General features: G+C 44.5%; 1 protein-coding gene across 1 annotated transcript in view; it reads right to left on the bottom strand.

Moving 5' to 3' along the window:
• Nucleotides 1-23,424, bottom strand: part of LOC119171485 (uncharacterized) — a 52,462-nt gene extending 29,038 nt beyond the window's left edge. Inside the window, exons 1-3 of the mRNA XM_075891986.1 lie at nucleotides 23,197-23,424; nucleotides 17,181-17,248; nucleotides 63-161 (exon numbers count right to left, since the gene is read on the bottom strand). Coding sequence (XP_075748101.1) covers nucleotides 63-161; nucleotides 17,181-17,248; nucleotides 23,197-23,305 — 276 coding nt within the window. The 5' untranslated portion in view covers nucleotides 23,306-23,424. The remainder of the gene's footprint in view (nucleotides 1-62; nucleotides 162-17,180; nucleotides 17,249-23,196) is intronic.
• Between the last annotated feature and the right edge of the window lie 2,119 nt (nucleotides 23,425-25,543).

The raw sequence follows: 25,543 nt of genomic DNA, 5'->3' as shown, positions 1-25,543 counted from the left end.
CCTCTACAATGCCGCTTGCACATAACCACCACTATATGAGGTGTTAAAATTTTCGAGCTTACCAGTGTGGAATCTAGACAGTTCGAGCCATCCGAGTCACCGTACACGGTTTCAAAGCAGTCATAGCCAGAGAAATATCTTCCCTGCATCTGCATGTCATTCTAAAAGAAAAAGAGAAAACACGACTTGTTGAAGACAGATCCAGCTTCATTATGCTATAGCATGAATAACGTGAGTATTTCAAGCTAACGAAAATAGGCACGTTGGGGAGAAAGCAGCTGAAATAAAGAACTTGCGTCGAGATTCAAATCTCAACTGACCTGCTGAAACGTTTCAAGCGTATAGCCATGGATGCTATTTTTATCATAGAAGATTAATGGTAATTGACTTAGCTAATCACGCAAAAACACCTCTTCATTCTGAGGCCGATAGTAAAATGGACGTTAACACGTATGTGACACTATATATTAGTAGCCATCCCATTTGTCGTGTAACCAGAGTCTGTTTCTTGGATGTCATTCTCGAAGAGAAGCCATTCGTCGTCCGGCTGTTCAAAGCGCCATGGCTTTGTGATGGAATAGGCTCAATCACGTAGGAGATTACTGATGAACGTAATTTTGAAAAAGAGGGAAGCTCGATCTGACGAGTATATTATTAGTACGCTACATGAAGTATCGACTGTTTTTGATATTATCCTCAAAGGGTCAACTTTCGCACTTGGAGGCACTGCGCAAAAAAGAGGCTGTGGTTAGCCATCTTTGGCTTCGAACAAGGAGATTACTAACGACACTTACACTTTATATCTTGGGCTTTGTTAACATAAAATTGAAGCTTGGAGAATGATTCGCAGATGCAGCACTTGTCCGGGAAACGTAAGCACAGACCACGTTCACCGTGGCTCTGAACGCCTTGCGAATAACAAGCTTAGAATTCGCAACACCATAAAATGATCCGGGTGCTGGTAACAGTGGTCGAAAAAGCAAAAATGGCTACGCCTATGATAAGGTCAATGTAGCACTTTCGTTTGGCGATGTGATGTTCTATATGTAGGCAATGGATTGCGTTGCTTTGTCGAGGGCGAGAGAGAATCAGCTACGGACCACCTGACTCTCGTCGGCGTAAAGGATTTCCCTGGCGAAACAGCGGAAACAGTTGCACTGTGACCACAAACATTGAGGCTCTTGAGCGGACCACATCAGATTTACTTCAAGGTGAAGAACCTGTATAGTGAGCCCTAGGTGAAAGAAGGGAATCGCACATTTCTAGCGGGACTCTCCGAAAGGTGCTAGCAATGTTGCGCTGCATTGCTACACTGCAATCACTGATCAGTTGTAGAGTTAACTATGCTGCGACTCATGCGGCCGATTTCAAGTATTCCATTGAGTTCCATTGTGTCATCAAAAACGAAACTCGCATACCGTTCATTTCATTGCAGAACGAAGCAATACCTGGGCAAGAGTATTTTGAGATATGGCAAATCGTAGTTTCGATTGTAGTAGAAGTGCTCCTTTTGTTTCGTTCGCCAATTCATGTTATTAGGCTTCTAATGAATAAGGCCGTGCGCTTCCGAACACTCGCTTGTTCATGTTGGCACTAGCTAGTATTAAAACAGATATATGCGCTCACACTACACACGCACGCACTCATATATATATATATATATATATATATATATATATATATATATATATATATATATATATATATATATATATATATATATATATATATATATATATATATATATAGTGGGAGTAATAATTCAATGGGCCAGTTAGTCTTCGTGAAGGTATGGGATATGGCACAACGGGAGCGTTGTCAACAAGGATAAATATATTTATTTCCCAACAGTTTCGGGAGGGGACCTCCCTTCATCAGGGGATGAGTTATACTGACATGAACTTCGTTGCTGCCGCGTCCCTATATATATATATATATATATATATATATATATATATATATATATATATGACGCTATGATGAATGGCAGACGTGGCCTGGCTCATACGCTATGTTTGTTCCATTCTCACTTCTTCGTCATCAGCCTCGACCTTCAGTCACTACTTACTTACGTTACGCGATTCCCCCTCCACCGAAAGCATGCGTGTGTTGTATAATACAATGCATAATGAATGAGCAGTCTTAGAACGAAAACAAAATACATCGAAAAGGGCCGTAGTTGCACATCACCTTGAAGTACTATAAGATCGCACAAAGTCTTCACAAGAGAGGGCAGCAATCCGGCGTTATCAAGTACAGCTCCGGTTGGCGAGGCTGGCTGTTACGCTCTGGATAACATAAACATGCTTTGAGTGTGGAAGCAGATGGAAATACAGCCGGTATTCTTGCAAAGAATGAATGAGGTTGGAACGCTTTGCAGGATTGAATGTTTCGTAGGCGTCGCATTTTTGTCGTGGGTCATACAACCGCCATGCGTGCAGTTTGCGTGCCCGTTCATCGTGGCTGATTAGGCGCTGCTTGTGTTCCTGCAGAGCCCAAGCGGTTGTTTTGTGGCTTTCGGGGAGTTTTCTATGGTGATGGTGCGGATGCTCAGACTGAAGGCGCAATCTTGAACGCTGGTGCAGAAAAGTTTCTTGGCTTTTCTTTGTGCGAAGATAGCTCAGATGCGGAATCAGTCTTTTCTTTAGTGTTTGTTGATCACGACACTCTTTAAGTCGCAAGTATCCTTGCGATGTAGTTTTAGTTGTTCGTTGCCGTTGTTCGTGTGGCCGTTTAAGCTGTTGATGTTCCTCTTGTGCTATTTGTTGACATTGCTGATGTTGCACTATCTGACGAAGTGGAATTCCTATGGAAACATGAGCCCACGTTTCTTCGTAGGTTGACGTGACCAGCAAATAGTTGATACTTGTTGGGGTTTCGCGATTTGTGTGAGGTAATGAAGATAGTGCGCCAGAATTGGCAGAAAAATCTGCTGAGGCTCTTGCAACCCCATTCCTAATGAACGCTTCTGGCACAGGGCAGTGCCTAAGAGTTGATCTTTCCGAGCCTCCTGTGTGGGTTGGGCTCTAAGGTGGCTGGGAATTCGACGGCGACACTGCGAAAGGATCGGTTTGGTCAGATTTTACTTGGAAGGAACGATGCGAGCTCTTCTGGCGCGTGAAACTGAACTGTAGGTCCTGGGCTTGACTGAGTATGCTCCGAGCTTCTCCGCTTCATTCTGACCATTTGTGGACGTGTGAGACGCGAGGCGGTCGTTGTGAGCGACCGAAGATCCACGCGACGAAAAAACAGCAGGTTAGTCAATGCATGAAGACTGCCTTTCACTGTGGCGACCAAGTGCGGTTGTCTGCGGATGGTGGGTTATTAGCAAGTCTTCGTCGTAGTCGTCATTGTATTCTTTAAAGCAAAAACGGCCATTTCTTCTTTGATCTTTTCCCATGACTCGTCGTTTTGAAATATGTGGGTGAGGTAGAATTTGAAAGCCTCACCAGAGATGTAGTCAGTGAAGTTGGTGATAATCTCCCGTTCGGACCAAGATTCAGCGGTGGCATGGAGCTCGAAGAGGTTGAACCAGTCTTCTACTGGTCCACCATTCGCTGATCCGGTGTACTTGGGGATGTAAAGTTCAGCAGATGTTTCTGCCATGATGCTGATCTATGTGTGATGCTAGGCGCTCATACGGTAGTTCGTTTGTGGGCAGCGTGTTTTGCGGAGAACTGCGTCGATGCTGAGCGACTGATGAAAGGGCAGACAGGTCTCCATCCTGTCGACTGGTGTGACGCTATGATTAATGGCAGACGTGGCCTGGCTCATACGATACGTTTATTCTGTTCTCACTTCCTCGTCATCAGCCTCGACCTTCAGTCACTACTTACTTACCTTACACACACACACACACACACACACACATATATATATATATATATATATATATATATGACGTAAGAAGGTAGCTATGGTTGGTAGAAGCCAATGAAGTAGCGCCTTAGGAATAAACATGGCGTATGAGACAGGCCACGTCTCCCGCATCTAGCGTCACACAAGTAGGCGGGATGGATGGGGACCTGCCAGCCTCTTCATCAGTTGCACATCATCAACAAGGTTCTTCGAAAGACACCCTGACCATAAATGAACCACCAAACCTAGCGGTACACATTGACGAGCATCATGACGGAATGATCGACTGACCTTCCCATCCTCAAGTACACCATATCAGCAGACTATGCTCCTGTACAGGACTGGTTCGACCTGTTCGAGCTCCACGCTACCGCGGCATCATGGTCAAAACAGGAGATGATCACCAACTTCACTGACTACGTCTCTGGTGAGGCATATAAATTTTACCTGACACACATATTCGAAAACGACAACTCATGGCGAAAGATCAGTGAAGAGATGATTGCCCGCTGTAACGACTACAAAGACTTACTCATTACCGACCATCTGCACACAACGACAATCGGTCGTCACAGTCCACACTCATTTCTCAAAGAAGATAGCTTCCCACCAGGTTCCTCTTCACGAATGCCGGTGTTTTCAAAGTCGTCGCTCCAGCACACGACACGAGACGTTGCTTACCCACCTAATGCACTTCATTCTTGGTCTCGCGTACGTGGTCCACCACCCAGATTTCAATCACGTGGCTCTTCAAACGCTCTTGACGCTCATCGTTTGCCTCATAAAGACGCCGTGTTTACGATAGACGAGCTAACGCAACGGGAAAAAACCCTCTCGAGCAATGCTCCTGCCGCACGTGTTCGTGTATCGCCTTCTGGTGCATACACACTCGAGAGTCGAAGCAACACCTAAAGCTCAGACGCATCGAACGTCGCACGTTGCAATGCGCAAGAGCCTCTGGTAGTGAACAGGGTAGAAGAAGCGCTTGAAGAACTTTGTACCAACTCTGAAGATTTATGTTCATTGCCCGAATTACATAACAACATCCCACAGACTACCAGCTGCTGACTGGGCACCACAACAAGTTGTCAAGAAAACCAGCGCGATTTTGACGAAGGGATGCCACCGTGATACGTTCTACAGCAATATAAGCAACGCCAGCAAAAGCTAATCCACGAACCGCAGACACTCCAACGGATACACCGACAAGAACAACGACGCAAAATAAGACTCTTAAAACAAATTCAAGACGTGAGGCATCTTCGCATGAGGGATCGGCGCCAGAAACGCATTTGGTGCAAGAGATCAAGACTGCGCCTACGAGTACAGCTCCGAAACCACAAAAAACAACAAAAGAGACGAGAAGGCCCCATCTGTACAACACAGAAACCAAGACATCATTCCGATTTCATCAGCTGTGACCATCGCACACGCAAACTGAAAGCACGCCGTCTGTTCCCGCCACGACACACAACTCGACGCCTTCAACATGCGAACATATGCTACAGGGACTCCGAGTCTCGTCCGTTCCTCGCAAGAACTCAACCCATGTAACCACCAGTGCAGATCTCCAGGGTGTGGTTATGCCATCCAGAACGCAACAGCCAACGTCGCCCACCTGAGGTCTCCTAGATATCACCGGACTGCCTTTCCTGGAAACGTTTTTTGGAAGTGAATAGAACCACCGTGTGACATGGAAATACTGCCTTTCCTGGCATTATTTTTTATTATAAGACTTCACTTGTTCATGCGTTGTAGATTCTAGCTCGCGCATTCTTTCGGGGAGAGGGGAAATCATGCGACGTAAAAAGGTAGCGATGGTTGGTAGAAGCCGACGAAGAAGAAGTGCCTTGGGAATCAACATGGCGTATGAGCCAGGCCACGCCTCCCGCATCTAGCGTCACGCGCACACACGCACACACACACACACTTATATTTATATATATATATATATATATATATATATATATATATATATATATATATATATATATATATATATATATATATATATATATATATATATATATATATATATTTATTTATTTATTGAATGAACTGAACTTTCAGACTTTCAGATAGCACATTTGAAAAGGAAATCGTATTTACTAACGTTTCGGCCATGGCACGGTCTTCGTCAGAGTAAGTAGGTATGATACAATGCAGCCGCTTTTATATGCTCACGTGATGAACTTTCGGTATAGCAGCTAGGACAATCAAAGTAAAAAAAAATGGTAATCTGTCAGAACCTTGTGTTGACATGACTGACATGCGACGGGTGCATGAATATACAAGTTTCAAATTTCCTTGCACATCGACACGCGGGGCGCAGTATGGTTGTCAGGACATGTAAAAGAGCTCTGAAGTAAAGAAACCATGGTTGACTAATATACATTTTAATATACACTAAAATATTTTACTAATCTAAGAAGTTGTGTTGTTATGGTGCGAGGCAGGTGAGCTTTCCTACGTTTTCATTGATACCTGAACGAATGGTGTTAAATTTGTGGATCAAGAAGGATTCCCTCACTTTCCTATCGTGATTTTTCTTGAAACCGTACGGAATAATTGTGGCCCTAATTTTGTCGAAACCATGACCAGGCATACTGACGTGCTTCGACAGCGGTAGATTAGGGAGGCTTACGGCATGTGCACGGTGATTATTAAAAGGAATTCGAAAACTTGTCTCTGTTTGACCTATGTACTGAGCTCCGCATGTGAACACTCGAGAAGATAGATGACGTTGATACTACCACACGTGTAGTTTCCATTAATCTTTAAAGAAAAACTGGACGATGTACTTAAAACTGTTTTAGATGTCGTCATGTGCGCACACACTTTGCAACGTGGTTTGTTGCAGGGATGACAGCCTTCATGATGTGAACACGTGGTTTTAGATGAGGTTAGTAAATCACGAAGGTTCCGCGATCGTCGGTAGACCACGCGTAGTTGTCCTGTAAAGATTCTTTTGAGCCGCTCGCTCTGTATTAAAATGTTGAAATGTTTCTTTAAGATAAGGTTCACATTTGGAGCTGAGGCCGCATGTGTCAAAATTAGATCAGTCCGCGAACAATCTTTGGGTCTTTTGTTAGTACACAAGTCTGAACGGTCGAGCTCTTCTGCACGTTTGATTGCGTCTGTGATTATGCTGGCCGGATAGCTCTGTTTTTCGAGCGCGCTCCGAAGTTGTTTGCAGTGGCGGGAAAATTCGCTGCTATCAGAGCATATTTTTTTAAATGGACTGCTTGGCTGTAGGGAATACTAGTTTTATTGTGTTTCACGTTACTACTACTAAAGTGAAAATATTGCTGCCTATCCGTGGGTTTCCTGTCTGGCACCATAGTGAATCTGGCACCATAGTGAATCGCAACTTCTTTCTTTCATAGCAGATGTTAACAGCGCTCATCCGGCGATTTCTTTTTCGCACTCGTATTCATCTGTGGACATAAGCATCTTCGACGTCATGGTCACTCTACGTAACGGGAAGCTGATAACTAATCTTTACAGGAAACCCGCGGATAGGCAGCAATATCTTCACTTTAGTAGTAGTCACGTGAAACACAATAAAACTAGTATTTCCTACAGCCAAGCAGTCCGTTTCAAAAGAATATGCTCTGATGGCAGCGAATTTTCCCGCCACTGCGAACAACTTCGGAGCGTGCTCGAAAAACAGAGCTATCCGGTCAGCATAATCACAGACGCAATCAAACGTGCAGAAGAGCTCGACCGTTCAGACCTGCTGAGTACTAACAAAACACCAAAAGATTGTTCGCGGACTAATCTAGTTTGGACACATGCGGCCTGAGCTCCAAATGTGAACCATATCTTAAAGAAACATATCAACATTTTAGTACAAAGCGAGCGGCTCAAAGGAATCTTTACAGAACAACCAGGCGTGGTCTACCGACGAACGCGGAACCGTCGCGATTTACTAACCTCATCTAAAACCACGTGTTTACATCATGAAGGCTGTCATCCCTGCAACAAACCACGTTGCAAAGTGTGCGCGCACATGACGACATCTAAAACAGTTTTAAGTACATCGTCCACTTTTTCTTTAAAGATAAATGAGAACTACACGTGTGATAGTATCAACGTCATGTATCTTTTCGAGTGTTCAACATGCAGAGCTCAGTACATAGGTCAAACAGAGACAAGTTTCAGTATTCGTTTTAATAATCACCGTGCACATGCCGTAAGCCTCCCTAATCTACCGCTGTCGAAGCACGTCAGCATGCCTGGCCATGGTTTCGACAAAATTAGGGCCACTATTATTCAGTCCGGTTTCAAGACAAATCACGAGAGGGAAGTGAGGGAATCCTTCTTGATCCACAAATTTAACACCATTCGTTCAGGTATCAATGAAAACGTAGGAAAGCTCACCTGCCTCGCACTATAACAACACGACTTCTTAGATTAGTAAAATATTTTAGTGTATATTAAATTGTATATTAGTCAACCGTGGTTTCTTTACCTCTGAGCTCTTTTACATGTCCTGCCAACCATACTGTGCCCCACGTGTCGATGCGCAAGGAAATTTGAAACTTGTATATTCATGCACCCGTCACATGTCAGTCATGTCAACACAAGGTTCTGACAGATTACCATTTTTTTTACTTTGATTGTCCTAGCTGCTCTACCGAAAGTTCATCGCGTGAGCCTATAAAAGCGGCTGCATTGTATCATACCTACTTACTCTGACGAAGGCCGTGCCGCGGCTGAAACGTTAGTAAATACGATTTCCTTTTCAAATGTGCTATCTGAAAGTTCATTCAATATAGAAAATACCTGGACCTGTCGTGCCTTCCCTTCAAGTTGTATATATATATATATATATATATATATATATATATATATATATATATATATATATATATATATATATATATATATATATATATATATATAAGCGTGCGTGCGCGCGCACATGCGCGCGTGTGTGTGAAGGAAAGGCAACGACCGAAGACACTAGCAATCAAGCACAAGCACTTACGTTAGTAGCAGCACCAGACGCGAGCTAAGGCATGGCCGGATATTGGCTCGTTGATGCCTGCTGCTCTTCGGCACTCCGCGTTTAACGTTTGTTGAGCTTCCCTGACGTCCAGTGTCAATAAACCACGTCGAATTTGGTTGAGGTACGTGGATTCCTTGTACTAATTTAAACCTTTGCCTCCGGAGAAACTCTCCCTGCTTCGCAACCCCTCTCGTTGGAGGGGGGGGGGGTGTCGATCATCGTGTTTATTAACGAAAAGGTCATCGATGGGCTTTCCCATAGGAATGGCAGCTCGCCCTTTCCTCAACATTTTGGTGCCGTGAAACCCGGAACAAAGTACCTTTAGAGGTGAGATGGAGTGTTCTTCATACATTTTCACCACAGTCGTAGCGTCGATGGCTTCTGTGATGTCGCCGTAGAAAAAGCTGATGTGCAAGCCTAATCGTACCAGTCACCTCTACCGTAGAACATGATTTCTCGAAGATACACGAATATTAGTTGTGTGAGCCTCTTGCGACATTCGGAAGCTGAGATTTGCATTTGGAGCAATCAGGAAGCTGAGATGGAGAAAGCGCATATTTACCAGGGCGATATATTTGAAGAACGTTGAGGGCAGATTATAAGATCACAGAAATCTTCAAATTTCGACAGGCTCCCTTGACATCATTAAAACAACACATTAAAATGAATGCAGAAAGAGAGGTACTCTATTCTTCTGCGGGACCACTGTTTAGCTGATGACTATTGGATAGAAATCTGGTGGCCCAGATGTGAGACGAGTTGGCCTCACGATGAATTCTTTAACACACTGGAAGCCTACAGCTTATTACCTTAACGGCAGTAAATAGTATTCAAGAAGCCCGTGCAGCGCAACCACTGTTTAAAAATATCTAGACCACGCCTTCAGAACTGTCGCCAGAGTGCGATGCCCATAAAACCATTGACAAGACGTCTTCAACAACAACGGTGTTTGAAATTGAAGGCATTCCCGTGATTGAAAACATGGCAGACTTCCATCATTGCGTACAAGTGAAGCTGGCTGACTCAGATGTTATTAAGTCTTCATCACCATGCGTATGACTGCCTGACTGAGGATATTTAGGGACAGTTCACAAAGTGAGAAAAAAACAAAAAAGAAAGAAGGGGCATGTCGATAGAAAAGCAAGCTTGTTGCACTGCTGAAAGCGTCTTCTGCTTGAGAAAGCTACAGAAGCCGATAGAAACGTGTATACCACATATTGTTTCCGCGAAGTTTCGAAATGCCGTAACAGCGTCGCAGCAACGAATGAACAGGGCAAACAAAAGCGGAGGCAGAAGGCTGATGCTTGGAAGGTAAATGCAGCAATCATCGATATATGTGGTTTAACGTCTCGGAACCACCATATGATTTTGAGAGATGCTATTGTGGAGGGCTCCGGAAATTTCGACCACCTGGGCTCTTTTAACGTGACCCAAATGTGAGCACACAGGCTTACAGTATTTTTGCCTCCATCGAAAATGCAGCCACCGAAGCTGGGATGAGATCCCACAACTTGCGGGTAAGCAGTAAAGTACCTTATACACAAGACAACTGCGGCGGGGCCTAAGTGAAGCAAGGAAGAGAAAGCCAAGGAAAGGGTTTCTCAAAAACTAGCTGCAAGAGATCCTTCTGGAAGAGTGTTACCTGCGATTTTTCATGTGAAATAAAATTGCTCAGCGACAATGAAGGCTTATCAAAGTCAACGCGTTCAAAGACACGGGTCGAAAGAAGAATCGTAAACAAGGCCGGAAGGCCAGGTGTCAGAAGAAACTCGAATGATTTGACCACAACTGACATAAGACTCGTACTGATGAGCATTGCGTGCTCGGAACCCATGTCTGCTTTCCTTTTAGTGTGCTCCGTTACAAGTTGTCACTGTTGGGGAGCGGATGGTGTAGAATATTGGGTATACGACGACGAGAGACGCTATCATCATTGGGGTTGGTGGAGATCAATGTGTTAGATTAAGACAGTGCTCATCTGTGGGCTTCGCAATGGGGACGGCAGCTCGTCCACTCTTTAGCTAGCCTCTCTGTTTGGTCTTGGCAGGGACGGCTGCTTGTGGCTCGCTTGATTCCTGTCGGTTATTTCCGGCACTCACCATCCTCTGCATGAGATGTTAGGCTTTGTCTGCTGCTTCCTCAGTGCTTGAAAACACATTGGTGGTAGTCCTTGACTCTCCGTGACCAAAGAATCTCCTCCAGTGGTTGTATAGGGTGCAGCGGTCCTGTCGACTGTGCCAGTAAGTTTTTTCACAACTGAGTGGTGTTCGGACATGATCTTTGCGAGCGTAGCGAGGTGGGGCCTGAGCCACGTGATGGAGATCCCCACCGTCTTCGAGGGCTCCAGAAGAAGACGCCTTCACCACTGGACGAATTCAACAACATAACTTTATACAGGAGTATTACAGCAAAAGGAAAACTTGATTATCCGTGGGTCCATCAGCAGCAGTGCCACAGTGAAGCCGGCAAGCTTCTTGTAGCCAAACGACAACGGTGGCTCTCCAGGCAGCGCCTTTCATCCCTTTACCCTCCTACCCCCGATGACTACTCATCGCCTGTAGTCATTAACACCACCAATACCAGACAGGCCGGTTCGTTGATTAAATGGGGGAGGAGGGGGTGAGTGCGGCTGTCTTGACTTATGCAAAAAAATGGCAGCATATCCACGGGGTGAATAATGGAGAGTGGGGTGAAGCATCCGTCCGTCCATTCGTTCTTGCTTCCGTCCGTCCATGCGTCTGCCTGTTGAGAGTCCTTGCGTCTATGCGCCTGTTCGTGCATGCGGCCACAAACGCCCACAAACTTGCCCACTCCCAGGCGCGAGACCTTACTCGCCGCGTAGTGATAGAGGTTGGCTTACACCCTATGGACGAAAAAGGCCCAGGAACTACCGCAGATGTTTTGCTGGGTGAGTGTCGTGTATTGTAGCAGTGGTTACGAGGACAACGAGAACCTGCACGAGTCCTGGACCCGCAGTACCATAAAAGTGGGACAGCCACAGTGTTTGAAAAAACGTGGTCGACGTTTTGAGTTCGCCTCGAAGCGTACTTTGAAGCCCGGGACATAAAAATGTGCCAAAGCAACAAGCAGTGTTAGTGGCATCGCTACCGGACAACGTGATTCGAGTGGTTTAATGACATTGTCATCTGCAGCAAATCAACGCATTGAACTGTAACGACGCTGTTAAGTACCTCGAGGTATACTACGCTCCGGATGTCAACGATATAGCCCGAAGTGATGCTTTTTTTCCATGATCACAAAAAAAGGAGACTGTGTAGAGCAAAATTATTGCCGAAAGATGGCAGCTAGTGGAAAATGCAATCTTAGATCGTCTCTCGCACGATTGATATTATAGCGAATCGAGTGTAAGATGAAGGTGGGAGACATTTGCTGACTCTGAGAACGCTGATCGATGCTTACGAAGGCAGAGGATTTCGCTATTTCAGCTCAAAACGCCGCTGCAAATGCTAGAAGCATGCAATCTGTGGAATATAGCAGCATCTATCCTTTTTATGCGGCAGAATAGACCCAATAAAGATGAATAGAAGGCCGAATACATGACACCATGGCATAGTTGTGGCAAGGAAGCTACTCCACCGAACAATGCTATCACGTCTTTACAGTATGCCGCTGATGCAATAAACGTGGACGTGTCACTCAGGTGTGCCCAGAAAAGCTTAATAGAAACCTCATAGAGCTTACACCCTGTCGGCAGCAGCCTGTGATAGCTCTGAAGATGAGAAGACGCCCTCTAATATACTCGCTCATAAAACGAGTAATGGCCGCATGGCTAAGCCAATTTTCAAAGATAATACTTGGGATGGAGAGACTATTACTATGGTAATCGATATGGGGTCACCTGTTAACGTTACTTCGATGAGCCGGCTCGAGCAGAATCAAAGCAGAAGGCCGCCTCCAAGTAGCACCAGTCACAGATTTTCATGTTTTTTGGGAGAACTTCCAGTGGTCAGAAAACTTCACCTGAAAAATCTGTGATTGGCACGACGTACAGGGCACTATGGTTGTCGTCGATACACCAGGATCAGCGCTATGCGCAAGGAATACGATCAAGGCGTTTATCCACTGTGGAGTTACCATAATGAAGCCAAATGTCGTCGCAAACCTCAACACGTGAAAAAAAAACACAGGAGCCAGGAAGAGCCAGGAAGAGCCAGGAAGCAGTTCGAAGATGTTTTTTTCGCGATGTGTACAAAGGTCCAGCCGTGAAACTGATCCTGGAAGAGAAAGCCACGCCTCGTTTTTTTAGAGCACTATGGTGCCATACGCTTTGACAATTAAGTTGTCTGATGCTTTGAACCGATCTCTTGTGACGGTGTTTTATCCCAGGTTATGGTAGCAAAATGGGCGACACGAGTGGTTCTTGTCGTTAAGACTAATGGGTCGACTCAACTTTATGGACATTTTTGACTGACACTGAACAAGGCCTCAGTGACTGAACAGTACCAACCACCTCGTGTGCATACCATATGCCCAAGACAGAATGGTGGTGAAGCAGCCAGTGTACTAAATTTGACTCAGGCGCACAAGCAGCTGCCCCTGGACGACGAGGTGAAGAAGCTGACAGTCATAACTACTCACAAGGGCCTATGTTGCCTAAAGAGTCTTCATTTTCAAATTAGCTCCACTCCGGACATCTTCTAAATGCAAATGTATTCTCTGCTTAAGGTATTTCCGGGTGTACAAGCCTATCTCGGTGACATCATAGTCGCCGAAAAGCGAGTGACACGTCATTGCTAAAGCACGTTTTGCAGTGCTTACGTGACTATGGTTTCAGACTGAACGTCAAGAAATGCAAATTTAGAAAAGAAGTCAGCTTTGTTGGACATTGAGTTGATGCTAACGGGCTCAAACCGAATGATGACTACAATGAAGCAGTGCTCCAAGCACCAGCCCCCAAGTTGGTCAGCTAACTGAAATATTTTTTGGCTCAATCAACTATTATGCAAATATTTTAACAAACTTTTGCACTGTATTTATACAATCTGCTAACGGAGCGACGTGAAAATGGACACAGGTACACGAGAAAGCGGTTTGACAGGCTAAGCAGGCCATACAAGCACCAAAGGTTTTGACACACTTCATCGCTACCAAACCTTTCAAGTTTGAATGCGATGCCTCACCTGTTGTTGGGGGGGGGGGGGGGGGGTACTGCTTTCCCACAGCATCGATGGAACAAACTATTCTGTTGGATTTCGCTTCAGAACTCTCTCCAAAGCGAAATGGAACTACTCCAAGTTAGAAAAGGAAGCATTGACTCTTGTATTCGGTGAGTTGTGATTTAAGAGCAACTTATATGGGAATCGCTTTGCTATGGTGACCGATCATGAACCTTTGGCGGATGGTTTAACCTGGTAAACGCCGTTCCTCCCATGACCACGGCAAAGATTTAATGGTGGGCTCTTAGACAATCACAAATACACAAGCCAGTATTGCAAGGGAACATGAAACACAAATGCGTATGCTTTAAGTCACCAGCCATTACCGAACAAACTAGACATTATAAGAACAGAAAATCTACCATAGCATGCCCTGCATCCAGAATGCTTGAAAAAACAAAAGATTATTGTCAGATATGTGGTTCATTTTACGGAAACGAATTTTTTGCTGGACAAGGGAAAATTCTGGATTGAGAAAGGCTTGCCGAAATTTTTGTCTGTCGAACCGATCCGCTTCAGCCGGTGCTCCTCCAAGAAGGCTGCGCGGACCTACTACCAAGACTTCATCTACTGGGAACACGGATCGATTTTCTTACGGCTTAAACCAAGAAATGTTTGACATGATTCAAGAAACATACCCAGGCGTGGCTACCATGAAGATTCCAAGACCCCTGTTTTTGGTTTCCGGGTGTAGGTGATAAGATTGAGCGATTAGTGTATGGATGTGCTGCCTGTGTACAGGCTGCGGTGATGCCGACCGTGCAAACACTTGTACCATGGCCCATGTTAGGAGGGAATTGGAGCCGGTTGGACGCCGACTATGCAGTTCCTATAAAGGTCATATGATATTGTTGTGAATTCCGAAACGAAGTGAATAGAAGCAGTTCCAATGAAATGTGCAACAGCAGAAGTGACAGTGGAGGCCCTGAAGGCTATTCTTGCAATGTTCGATCAACCTTGTACACTTGTGACGAATACTCGACCTCCGTTCACGGCTTTTCCTTCGTGCATTTTCCGAACTCAAAACCAAGTAAAACACTTGGCTACAGCGCCCTATTGTCCCACATCACATGGTTTAGCGGAGTGAGCCATCAGAACGTTGATAGAAGGCTTGAAGGAAAACAATCGAAGCCCCGCCGCGGTGGTCTGGTGGCTAAGGTTGCCGGCTGCTGCCCCGCAGGTTGCGGGATCAAATCGCAGCTGCGGTGGCTGCATTGTCGATAGAGGTGGAAATGTTGTAGGCTCATGTGCTGAAATTTGTGTTCACGATAAAGAACCCGAGGTGGTCGAAATTTCCGGAGCCCTCCAATGCGGCATCTCTCATAATATATGATGGTTTTGGGACATTAAACCCCGCATATCAATCATTCAATGAAGAAAATGGAAGAAATTCCGCTACAAACTCAAACATGAAGACTTCTGTTGCATCACCGCCGCGTGTCAGTGAAGCGGTCTCCAGCGGGGGAAGGGGATGATCGATTGAATTATGCCGACCTCTGAGGCTGTTAGAGCAAAGCCCAGCAGCGAGCAAGATCACTGATGGCCGGCTGGGCAGAGTGCGTGGACGCAAATTGTCTGGCCATGGAAAGCATACACAGTATATCCACGGACTGAAATATGATGAGTGTGGTGAAGCGTCCGTTCGTCTGTCTGTCTTTCTGTATGTATGTATGTATGTATGTATGTATGTATGTATGTATGTATGTATGTATGTATGTATGTATGTATTTATGTATGTATGTATGTATGTATGTATGTATGTATGTATGTATGTATGTATGTATGTATGTATGTATGTATGTATGTATGTATGTATGTATGTATGTATGTATGTATGTATGTATGTATGTATGTATGTATGTATGTATGAATGTATGTATGTATGTACGTACGTATGTATGTCCGTCCATCCGTCCATATGTCTATCTGTCTGTCCATCCGCCCGTCCATCTGCCCCCTCCTACCCCAATATAGCGCACATCGTACAACTAGGTGGTCTCGTGCCACGATAAATACAAGGGATGGACAGACCGATGGCTTTATGAGCTTTGCCCCTAAAACTAGATACCAAGTATCATGCGAGACCGGTAGCGAAAGCGCATCGTCATAGTAGGCACGTCTCTGGGAATAAAATGGCGGCATGCTAACCAAGTGCGACAGTGGGCTTTTCATTTGATAAGCCGCGCGGTACTGACACACCATCAGCCGGTTAGAACTTTCGGCCGAAAGCGCAATATATTTTATGACTCCGGCAACTTGACATTTGCGGCACTCAACGTGACAGCGCCTTGCTGCAGATCTTTCGAGCTTCTGAGACAGGAAAAAGATTTGACATCTAAGAATACGATCGCAATCAAAAGAAAAGAGTGCGGTTCGCCTGGCTTATGACTTTCACCGAACTAGTGGTATCTGCTTTGCCTGAGTTCATGTAGATGTAGAATTAACGACGCACAACCGATGTTTTGTTTATTGAGTGTCGTGCGTTGTAGCAAACAGAGCCGCGCTGAATGGCATCACCCGTCCATCTCCAGTCCAGCCAGGCGAAAACGGAACTTTTCCACCACTCGCACCGTTCACGAAAGTAATGCCAGATGGTTCTTTTTCATTGAACCAACTAGAAATGGTACAGCAGCAGTGTATTGCGCGTTCTGAAGCATAGAAGATTCTTTTAGGGGCGAAGCTACTAAAGCTGGGGATTGTCCTTCTTAGCTCGTAGGTGACTGCTTCGTTGATTCACTGTGAAGGAGCGGACGGACGAACGGACAGACACATGAACAGATGGATGGACAGACGTGCGGATGAACGATTCACGGTTTACCAATAAAACACTCCGAAACTTTGCCCCACTCATCATCTTTCACTCCGGGGAGAAGGTGTGATTCTTTTTTACTGCAGTTGGTTTGATTATTCGTAGTCAGATGGTGTGACATCGTTAAGATCACTTTAGAATGTCCCCATTTGTGGCGCATGTGCTGCCGTGTAATTCCTCACTTTCTAGGCTAGCAGGGGGTTGCTGTTGGTAATATTGATGTTTTATACATTTCTAAACATTATATTTTCACTGACGAAAAGTTAATTTGTCTTTATTGTCCCCTTAACCACGTGGAAGTTGACAGAAAAGGCATACTTACACCTTGCAGGTGATGTCGCCACTTATGAGATTTAGCAAAACGTTTCCCACACTTGTCTGCACGGGGACCTGCATCAGCGAAAGCATTCGTTGTTGTGGTTTTGTCACAGAGTTCCACTTGCAGGTTCCAGTTTAAATATACCAAAAACCAAGCAGCAGGATGGCTTTGTTTAGGATATAAAAGACTAATACGAGGGAGTGCTATATTGGTGGTAAAAAAGCCTTATGATTTAAATTCACTTTCAAGTGTTGTAAGTATTTTCTAAAATTATTTTAAGCCATTCACTTCAACGTCTGTTGTTCACGTGCTTTGATTCATCAAAGACAACTACAACCCTTTAGCAGGGTGTTATGTGTCACCATCATTTTCCGTATAAGGTTGAAATCAGTAGTATCACTCCGCAATTCATGTGTTCCACGTACGTGTAAAAGCACGAAAGCGCAGTTACTGAATGTTCTGAAGCGAGGCAAAACAAGCCGGCTGCCTTCGGAGCACAAGGAATGAATGCATAACTTCGCACACCACTGGATGCCTGTCGTCGAAGAGTGCTCAAAGGAGGAGGAAGGGCAGTTGTGTGATGTGCAGCGACGAACTTCGCTCATAAAGTCGCTGGCGCGAGGCATCGGCAGACGGCTCGTTAACTCCCTGGGCTCGCAACGCCTCGCGCTTGAAGAATTGTTGACATGAAAACCTCTTCGGTCCCTGAAACTGCCATATCCCCTTCAGCATTTAACACCAGTGTGACTTGTCCTACCATGGTGGTCTAGTGACTAACATACTCGACTGCTGAACCGCAGGTCGCAGGATTACATCCCGGCTGCTGCGGCTGCATTTTCGATGGAGGTGGAAATTTTGTAGGCTGGTGTGCTCAGATTTGGGTGCACGTTAAAGAACCCGAGGTAGTGTGCATTTCCAGAGCCCTTCAATACAGCGTCTCTCATATTCATTTGGTGGTTTTAGGACGCTAAACCCCAGGTATTGATCAATCAATATTTATCACCTGGGAGACGCGAAAACGGCCCACAATTTGAAGTTTTAAGACACGCGTCGTTTTTTTCACGTGAGCTGTGCATAGTAATGTTTGGGTGAGTTTGAGTTCCAGTAACTTTGGTTGAAGAAATTTTTTGTGAGTTCGAGCCCGAGTGAGTCCGGCTCAGGAAAAGTTTGGAGAATATGAGCCTGAATAATCCCAAGGAGCCAAGTATATTTCATGAGAGTCCAAAGGAATTCCACTATTTTTGCTGACACGGTACGCCAAGAAAGAGTGTTTAAGGATAACACAATAGAATAAAGGGCAGGTGGCTATGTGGCCTTGTAAGCATGGCACTATTTCTTTATTTAGACTTGTGCAGCATTGTTCTGATATGCTCGTTTCACTTCTAAAAGGGACGCTGAAGAGAAATTTAAGCTTGCTCGTATACTGGGTGTTCTAAATTAAGCTCTATAGTTTTCTTAAAATTCAGCAGTGGAAACAACATGTAAAGCACGAAAAGGCGACATAATGTGTGACAGCAATTATGGCTGTCAGTGGCCCTATTACGCAAGATTTTATAATTAACTTTTCTGTGACTGCAGCAAGCATGCATACTTGTGTTGAAAAGTTGACGAGACTCGTTTCTACACTGTTACACTTGGAAGAAATATTCTAGATAAATAACTCTACAGTGACTGCGGCAAGCATGCCTATTTGTATTGAAAAGTAAGAGGGAGTCACGTTTCTTCACAGTTAAAGTTGGAAGAATTATTATAGCGTTTCTGTGCTCCGACATATCCTGTGGCAAAGTTCTATTGCGATTTGCGTGATTAAGCATGCTAGGCGGTGAATATGGGCGCCATGTTCCTCCCTCACCGGACGAACAGTAATAGCTTGCTATCGCCAGCCGGTGATAAAAGGGTAACCGATACCATCTGCGACTATGCCTTCGACGCAACTGCCACGACCTATCGGGAAGGAGCTTCACGGCAATGCTCCTCCTTAGATGCGCACTTATGCAAAGCACAATAAAACGTTGGCGAGGAATATCTCGGAGCACAGACATACTAAAATAATTCTTTAAAGTGTGACTGAGCCTAAACGCGACTGCCTCCAACTTTTCAGTTCAAATCTGCCTGCTTTCTGTAGTCACCAAAAATTTCATTGCTATTAAATTTTGTTGATTGGGTCACTGACAGCCAAGTTTAGTGTCTGAATTTGTGTCCCCTTGAAGAAATAGGTTACCTGCAAAGGTGGTTGTCATGTCTTTTTCAGTGCCGAGTTTTAAGAAAAATTATAAAGCCTAATTTTGAACACCCGGCTTAAGTAAGTTACATTATCACAATACTAAGATCACCACTGTTACTGCCCGAAAACGATGAGCGTAACAATGCACGTAAAAAGCGCAGGTGATGACGTCACATAAGTTTTCGCCCCAAATAAACGTGATGTGACATAACAGAGCAGTATCTTTCACGTTCTGTGTAACCATCTGTTGCCGTCAAATATTACTTTCATTGTGTTTTAAGGAACACATAACCTTAAGAAAGCAAATATAAGGCAGTTAGATGCAACTATTGTGGCCAGAATTCGCAAAGAAGGGCTAAAGTTTGTGATGTCACATTGACGTTCAGGTGATGAAATGCTGGCGCGCAAGATAATATTTTACACCTGTTTTCACTCGCTTTTAAATATTTATTTTATAACTAGTTCACATGAAACTTGATGAAGGCATAAGTTACGTCTCATGTTATAGAGCATTTTTATTTATTGCTTTTTTAAAGAGATTCAATGAACACTGTGGCAGTGTTTGTACATCGACGCAAGCTAGTAGAAATGGCTCAGACTTGTTAGCTGCAAGCGTAGTTGTTTAATTGTGTGAATAATATAAACGATGAAAAAAGGGATTGCTTGCAACAAGGGCGAAACAATGAATGTGATAGCACCAAACCCTAATGTCATATACAGAAAAACTAGCAGCTAGCTTTATGGAATTGGCGGAAGTGCTCAAAACTCTGTAGTCAGAGAATACGGCAACTTCTTGGGGAGAAGCGACTTCGACGCAATGGCGTGAAAAAATTTGTTTTGCAGAAATTCCGGCGTCTGTAAGGGCGTCGTTGATTGTGAACAAAAAGTCATTGTTTGCATGACCAAAAAACAAAGATCTAAACAAAACAAAAGGCAAAATTTTCATAGCTCGAGTGAAGATCGAACCCAGGCTGTTTGAGGGGCAAGCAGGTGTCACACCACGCAGCCCCGCATCTTCTTCGAAATTTAGTGAAAACGATGTTCATGCTTTACAAACACAGGCAGTCATTATACAACCTTGATAATACAACCTTTAATATTGCAGCATTATTGCATGGTACAAGTTACATTGCCATCGGGCGTCAGAATATGTGATGACCTCAATGACCTCGTGGTCAAAGGACAATGTTTGTGTCGAGTACGACTGCAATGCGCACGTAACTCACGTGGTTGGGTGAACAAAGTGCTACTCTAACGCTCCTGGCACGTCATGCGATGGCGTACGTGGCCTGCTCTGGAAACGTTGTGAGGAAGGTGTCAAACCGGGAGGACACATCTTGCGATTTCTCGCACCTCCACCTTTTCATCATCATGGTTGTCGTGTTTCAAGTGTAGCCGGTCTAAGAGGCGGCTACCCGGATGCGTCTGTACATAATGCGTTTGTTGGTTGACGAGGTTGGCTTATCGGAGTTCCTTAGCGCTCGAAAACGCGCCAGTCTTTCCGTGGGTTCTTCGGGTGGATTAAAACCCGCATGATCATATTTTAGTGGATGACCTGTAGTTGATCATTACGTTTGCGTATGTGCAAGGTGGTGATGAAGTGAGATTTATATTGGTTGCAAAAGCATAGCCAAGGTGGAGTGCATCCTTGCATAGTATGCCAGCGCACTTACTGGAGACCCGGCGGGCGACACGACCCACCTGGTCTTCCATCGTACGAAGCTTAACCGAAGCGGAGTCGGCTCGGCGTTGGGTAGGCACGAAGAATCCAAGGTGGGGGATCTGTTGGGCCTCGCGGATTGGCCTCGATGGTGGATTGATGCGTAGCTGAGTTGTATACCAAGGGCGGTGACGTGCAGTGCGGATGGAAAGGAACCCAAGGCCAGCATCTTCGCGAGCGTCAGCGCTTCATATCAGCTTCTGGTGTTGCTATACGCAGGTTCAAGTTGACATCGATGCGAAAGTGCAAAAAAGTGGTTATGTAAACATCTGCAACTATTAAACATATGTCTGTGCGTGCAACATTTGTACATATATTTAGCGTCATTTGATGACGTGTCCCTCAATAAAAAATTGCAACACGGTCACCTTCCCTCCGCATGCTTCGCGTAACTTCGACTCCCCGGTAGGTGGGACCTGCCGAGTTTTTTTTTTTTTCTTTTGTTATAAGGTCTCGAGTAATGTAAGGACGCCTGGCGAAGAGAACACAAGCATAGCGTCAGCAGCGCTCTCCACACTTTGGTATGGCTTTTCATACTGGTGTAGCCTGCATTGCTTTAAAAGACCCCTTGAGCCATTCATCAGGAATGGCTCAAGGGGTCAAATAACCATTGTAACATTTTTTTATTGCCACCAAGGTGACAGGGCGATGACCACTCTTCCGCCCTCCGTCCTTCCAGACATTCAGATGTAGCTGGAGTGCACTGCAGCGCGCAGGTCCCGTAGTCGTCGACTACAGTCGTTGGTGGTGGCAGGGAGGGGAAGCACAGCGAAATTTTTAAAAAAGAGGGGGTGGTGGAGACAATACTATGTCTTGAGGTGTTCCCTTCAAGGCGATGGTGTATGACCTGTGCCCAGAAGGATGTACGCTAGGTTGGTTTGGAGGTATGTAAGACCACTGGATTTGTTGACACCACTACCGCTCATTGCTTGACTTTACACGTGAAGCAAACTTGGATCTGTATTTTTGAATCGCATAATATTATGCATAAGGGCGGAGTTCTTAAAAATAAAAAAAACAATGGCGCATAAAAAGTGTCTAATGTAATTGAGTGTTTTGTAACCCCTATTAAGTAGCTGAGGTTGTCCAGGATTGCTTTGTGATATTGTTATCGAATGTGTCTCTAGGTTCGAAAGCCAGAGCTAAGTCGTAGATGTAAAAAAATTCGACAGGATTCAATATGTCAGAACAGTCGTTGATGCTAAGTTGGGCGTGGCATTATGTGAACAGCGTTGAGTTCTTGTGCGTGGTTCTGTTGAATCCACGTTCAGCGAGGGGTGGCCAAGGGGCTGATTAAGCTGGAATTTCAGGTATGTTCGCCTTTTTAGGAGCACCAGCTGATAGCCACGGCCACAGAGTTCAATGTTAGATTAAGTTTGTTTTATGAAAAAATAAATAATGTGCGTACAGTAATTAGGTCAATTTAACGTCATCTTGCAAATAGTTGCTGTAACAAACACCGTAATTTTTTCGAACTGTTCCATTTGCTTTAAATTCCACGTCGAGAATCTCGGAATGAAATTATGTAGACTCCAAGAGTTTACGATCACAATATCAGAGTGGACGTCAGGAAGTAATAAATAATGTCTGCAAAAAACTGATGTTTACTCATTCTATGAAAAGGAAAACTACCGAACATATTCTCCACAGCGTCGGGTAAGGCGAACAGAGCTTTTCATTATCATATAGCGCCATGCCTGTGCTTCATCCCCTATTAGGCTTTGCGCGTCTCTCTTAAAACACCTGCGCCGATTTTTCCGTCTGCACTAACTATGATGAGAGATGCTATTATGGGACTAAAAGAAGTATCTTTTAGTTTCTATGCTGACAAGACAAAAAATTTTGCGCAAAATCTACAGAAGTTTCTCTTGTCATTTGTGTCATGGCAACACTTTATTTCCAATACCAAAAATAGCACAAATGTGCGGTACCGTACTTATTCTCTTCATCCTACAGAAAACACACACCTACTAGACCAAGTGACTTTTTTCGTTCAATCCACACTTATGAGAATTTCAAGCACCTGGATTTCTGTCTTTTTTGGTCTATTTAACCGGATAGTAGGCCGTACTTACTCATGAATGTGTAAAAACATGGATGATTCTCGACTTCATCAGCAAGAACATTGAAAAAAAGCAGCCACAGGCTGAATATCATCGCCTGCTCCAATCGAATAATCGCCATTTCAAGCTGTACCAGCTAGCGTGCGGTGTTGCCTAAATAAACACTTTTGGATGTGCTCCGCAGTGATGAGAACTATAGGGGAGCTTGCCCCATATTTAAAGCTGGCAGCTCTCATAAGGAGAGGCGTCTGGTTCCGCATGGATATATGCACGTCTATAGTGTAGATTGCTTTCAATAGGGACATTTGTTGCAACAAATGTTTGTGAAAAGAAACATCTGCTATATCTATGAGCTTCTAAACAAACCAGTGTTCACTACCCGCTTTCGCGTTTGTAGCTTGGCGTATTAGATTCTCATAAGCGCTCATTTTGAATTGCGGAGAATGTTTTATATTGCACGTAATGCGTTTTTCTATTGTATTTTGTGGATCACCACCCCTTTGTGATAGTTTAATAGCTCTGCCGTCCACGCCTTGTTGTTCTCGATTCTTTTCAGTTAGCTTGATATACACGGTGTTTGAAGATTGTGCCCAATATTACAGAAAAATTACACAAAGGAGGTATTTGCGTGCTATCTGCGGCGTTCCCATTACTTTGGCAGAAGGTACGTTCAGATGCGTACTAACATTAGGTATGACAGTAATTACAATATTAAAACAATTAACTGTTTAACCAGTGGAAATAAGCAGTGTAGTCAAATGGGCTAATTTAAAGGCTCGCTTCGAATAGTACATAGCCAAATAAAATTTCCTGAAAAGGGGCCACTGGTAGCCTCCGTGGTGCTATGAAATCTGACTAAGTTAGCCGATTTGCTCAGATTTGGGTGCCCGTTTTAACCTCGGTGTTTGAAATTGCCAGAGCCCTCCACTACGGCATCTCGCATAATCATAGGGTGGTTTTGGGACGTTAAACCGCAGATATTGAAGATTGCATCTATTATTAATTTCAAAACATCTACAGTGAAGACAGTGTTTACTTTGTGTTATCAACCGCACATCTGCAAATCTAGATGCTTCCTTCTGCGACAAGAGTTTCCTGCAGCATGACCGCTTATGGAATCTCGCTTATCCTGCTCCTCAATTTGAGGGAAACAGCCTCATTACGGGTGTTTTCGGAGTGAATTGTACGTGCGCTAAGTGACACGCAGATTTTGGTTTGCCCAGCTCAATGCGCCGGGTTTCATCGCGGCGCAGTGATTATATTTGGCTGCTTTTCAGAAATTTCAAAGTGGCTATCGACTATTCGCAGGAAGGTGTTGACTTCACCCATTTTACTCATCCACTTATTCCCACCAGTTAAAATAAAAACTCGATTACTTTATTTTTGAATCTCTGCCATAATAATGTCTGTACGCGTCTTGAGATGCCCTCTACCACAGTAAAGGTAACGTTGCTGGTAGCACGCAGAGACACTTTTCTGTAATTTTTAAATTATATTGGACACATCTTTGAAACATTCTTCGTGCGTGAATTCGAGTGACATGACATTAAGTTGTACCAGACGTAAATTATAGGTTCCAACGTAAAAATAATCCCCCGCCGCGGTGGTCTAGTGGCTAAGGTACTCGGCTGCTGACACGCAGGTTGCAAGATCGAATCCCGGCTGCGGCGGCTGCATTTCCGATGGAGGCGAAAATGTTAAAGGCCCGTGTGCTCAGAATTGGGTGCACGTTAAAGAACCTCAGGTGGTCGAAACTTCCGGAGCCCTCCGCTACAGCGTCTCTCATAATCATATGGTGGTTTTGGGATGTTAAACCCCAAATATTAATCAATCAAATACAAACATAAAAGTAATGGTACGTATGTCGCGTGCATCGTAACTTACATGACGTGGTCTTGACGTGACGTTAATGAGAATCAGCTCAAGTAATCAAGCCGAGGAAAGTCTACGTGACATTATCTATGCTACTTTCAGTGCAATGTTGTGATTAGGTTGCAGGTGCGAAAAACGCATTGGGCGAGAACGAAAACACTTCATGTTGGCTAAGACCGAACCTGCAACCTTCGAGTTACGCATCCTAGTCTCTGGCGAACCGATTTATGGTGACTGTTATCTTCTGTTATCTGGGATTTAACTCCTATTATCTGGTATTTATTCGTATGGCAACTTTCTACCGGTATCACAACACCTAGTATACACTTAAAAATTAAAAACAACACAACTAACGTGCCATAAATCTGATCTGGCTTCATCATCTGTTGATTTTGATTAGCTTGTTATCAAACAGAGAAATGGGCCTTTAAGATCCCCCCCCCCCCCCTCAAATATAGAGAGGGCCTCCTTGCGGCAGACTAGATTC

This window comes from Rhipicephalus microplus, chromosome 4 (genome assembly GCF_043290135.1).
Source record: "Rhipicephalus microplus isolate Deutch F79 chromosome 4, USDA_Rmic, whole genome shotgun sequence".
NCBI lineage: Eukaryota > Metazoa > Arthropoda > Arachnida > Ixodida > Ixodidae > Rhipicephalus > Rhipicephalus microplus.
The sequence above is the reverse complement of the archived record's forward strand: the minus strand, read 5'-3'. Positions and strand labels throughout refer to the sequence as shown.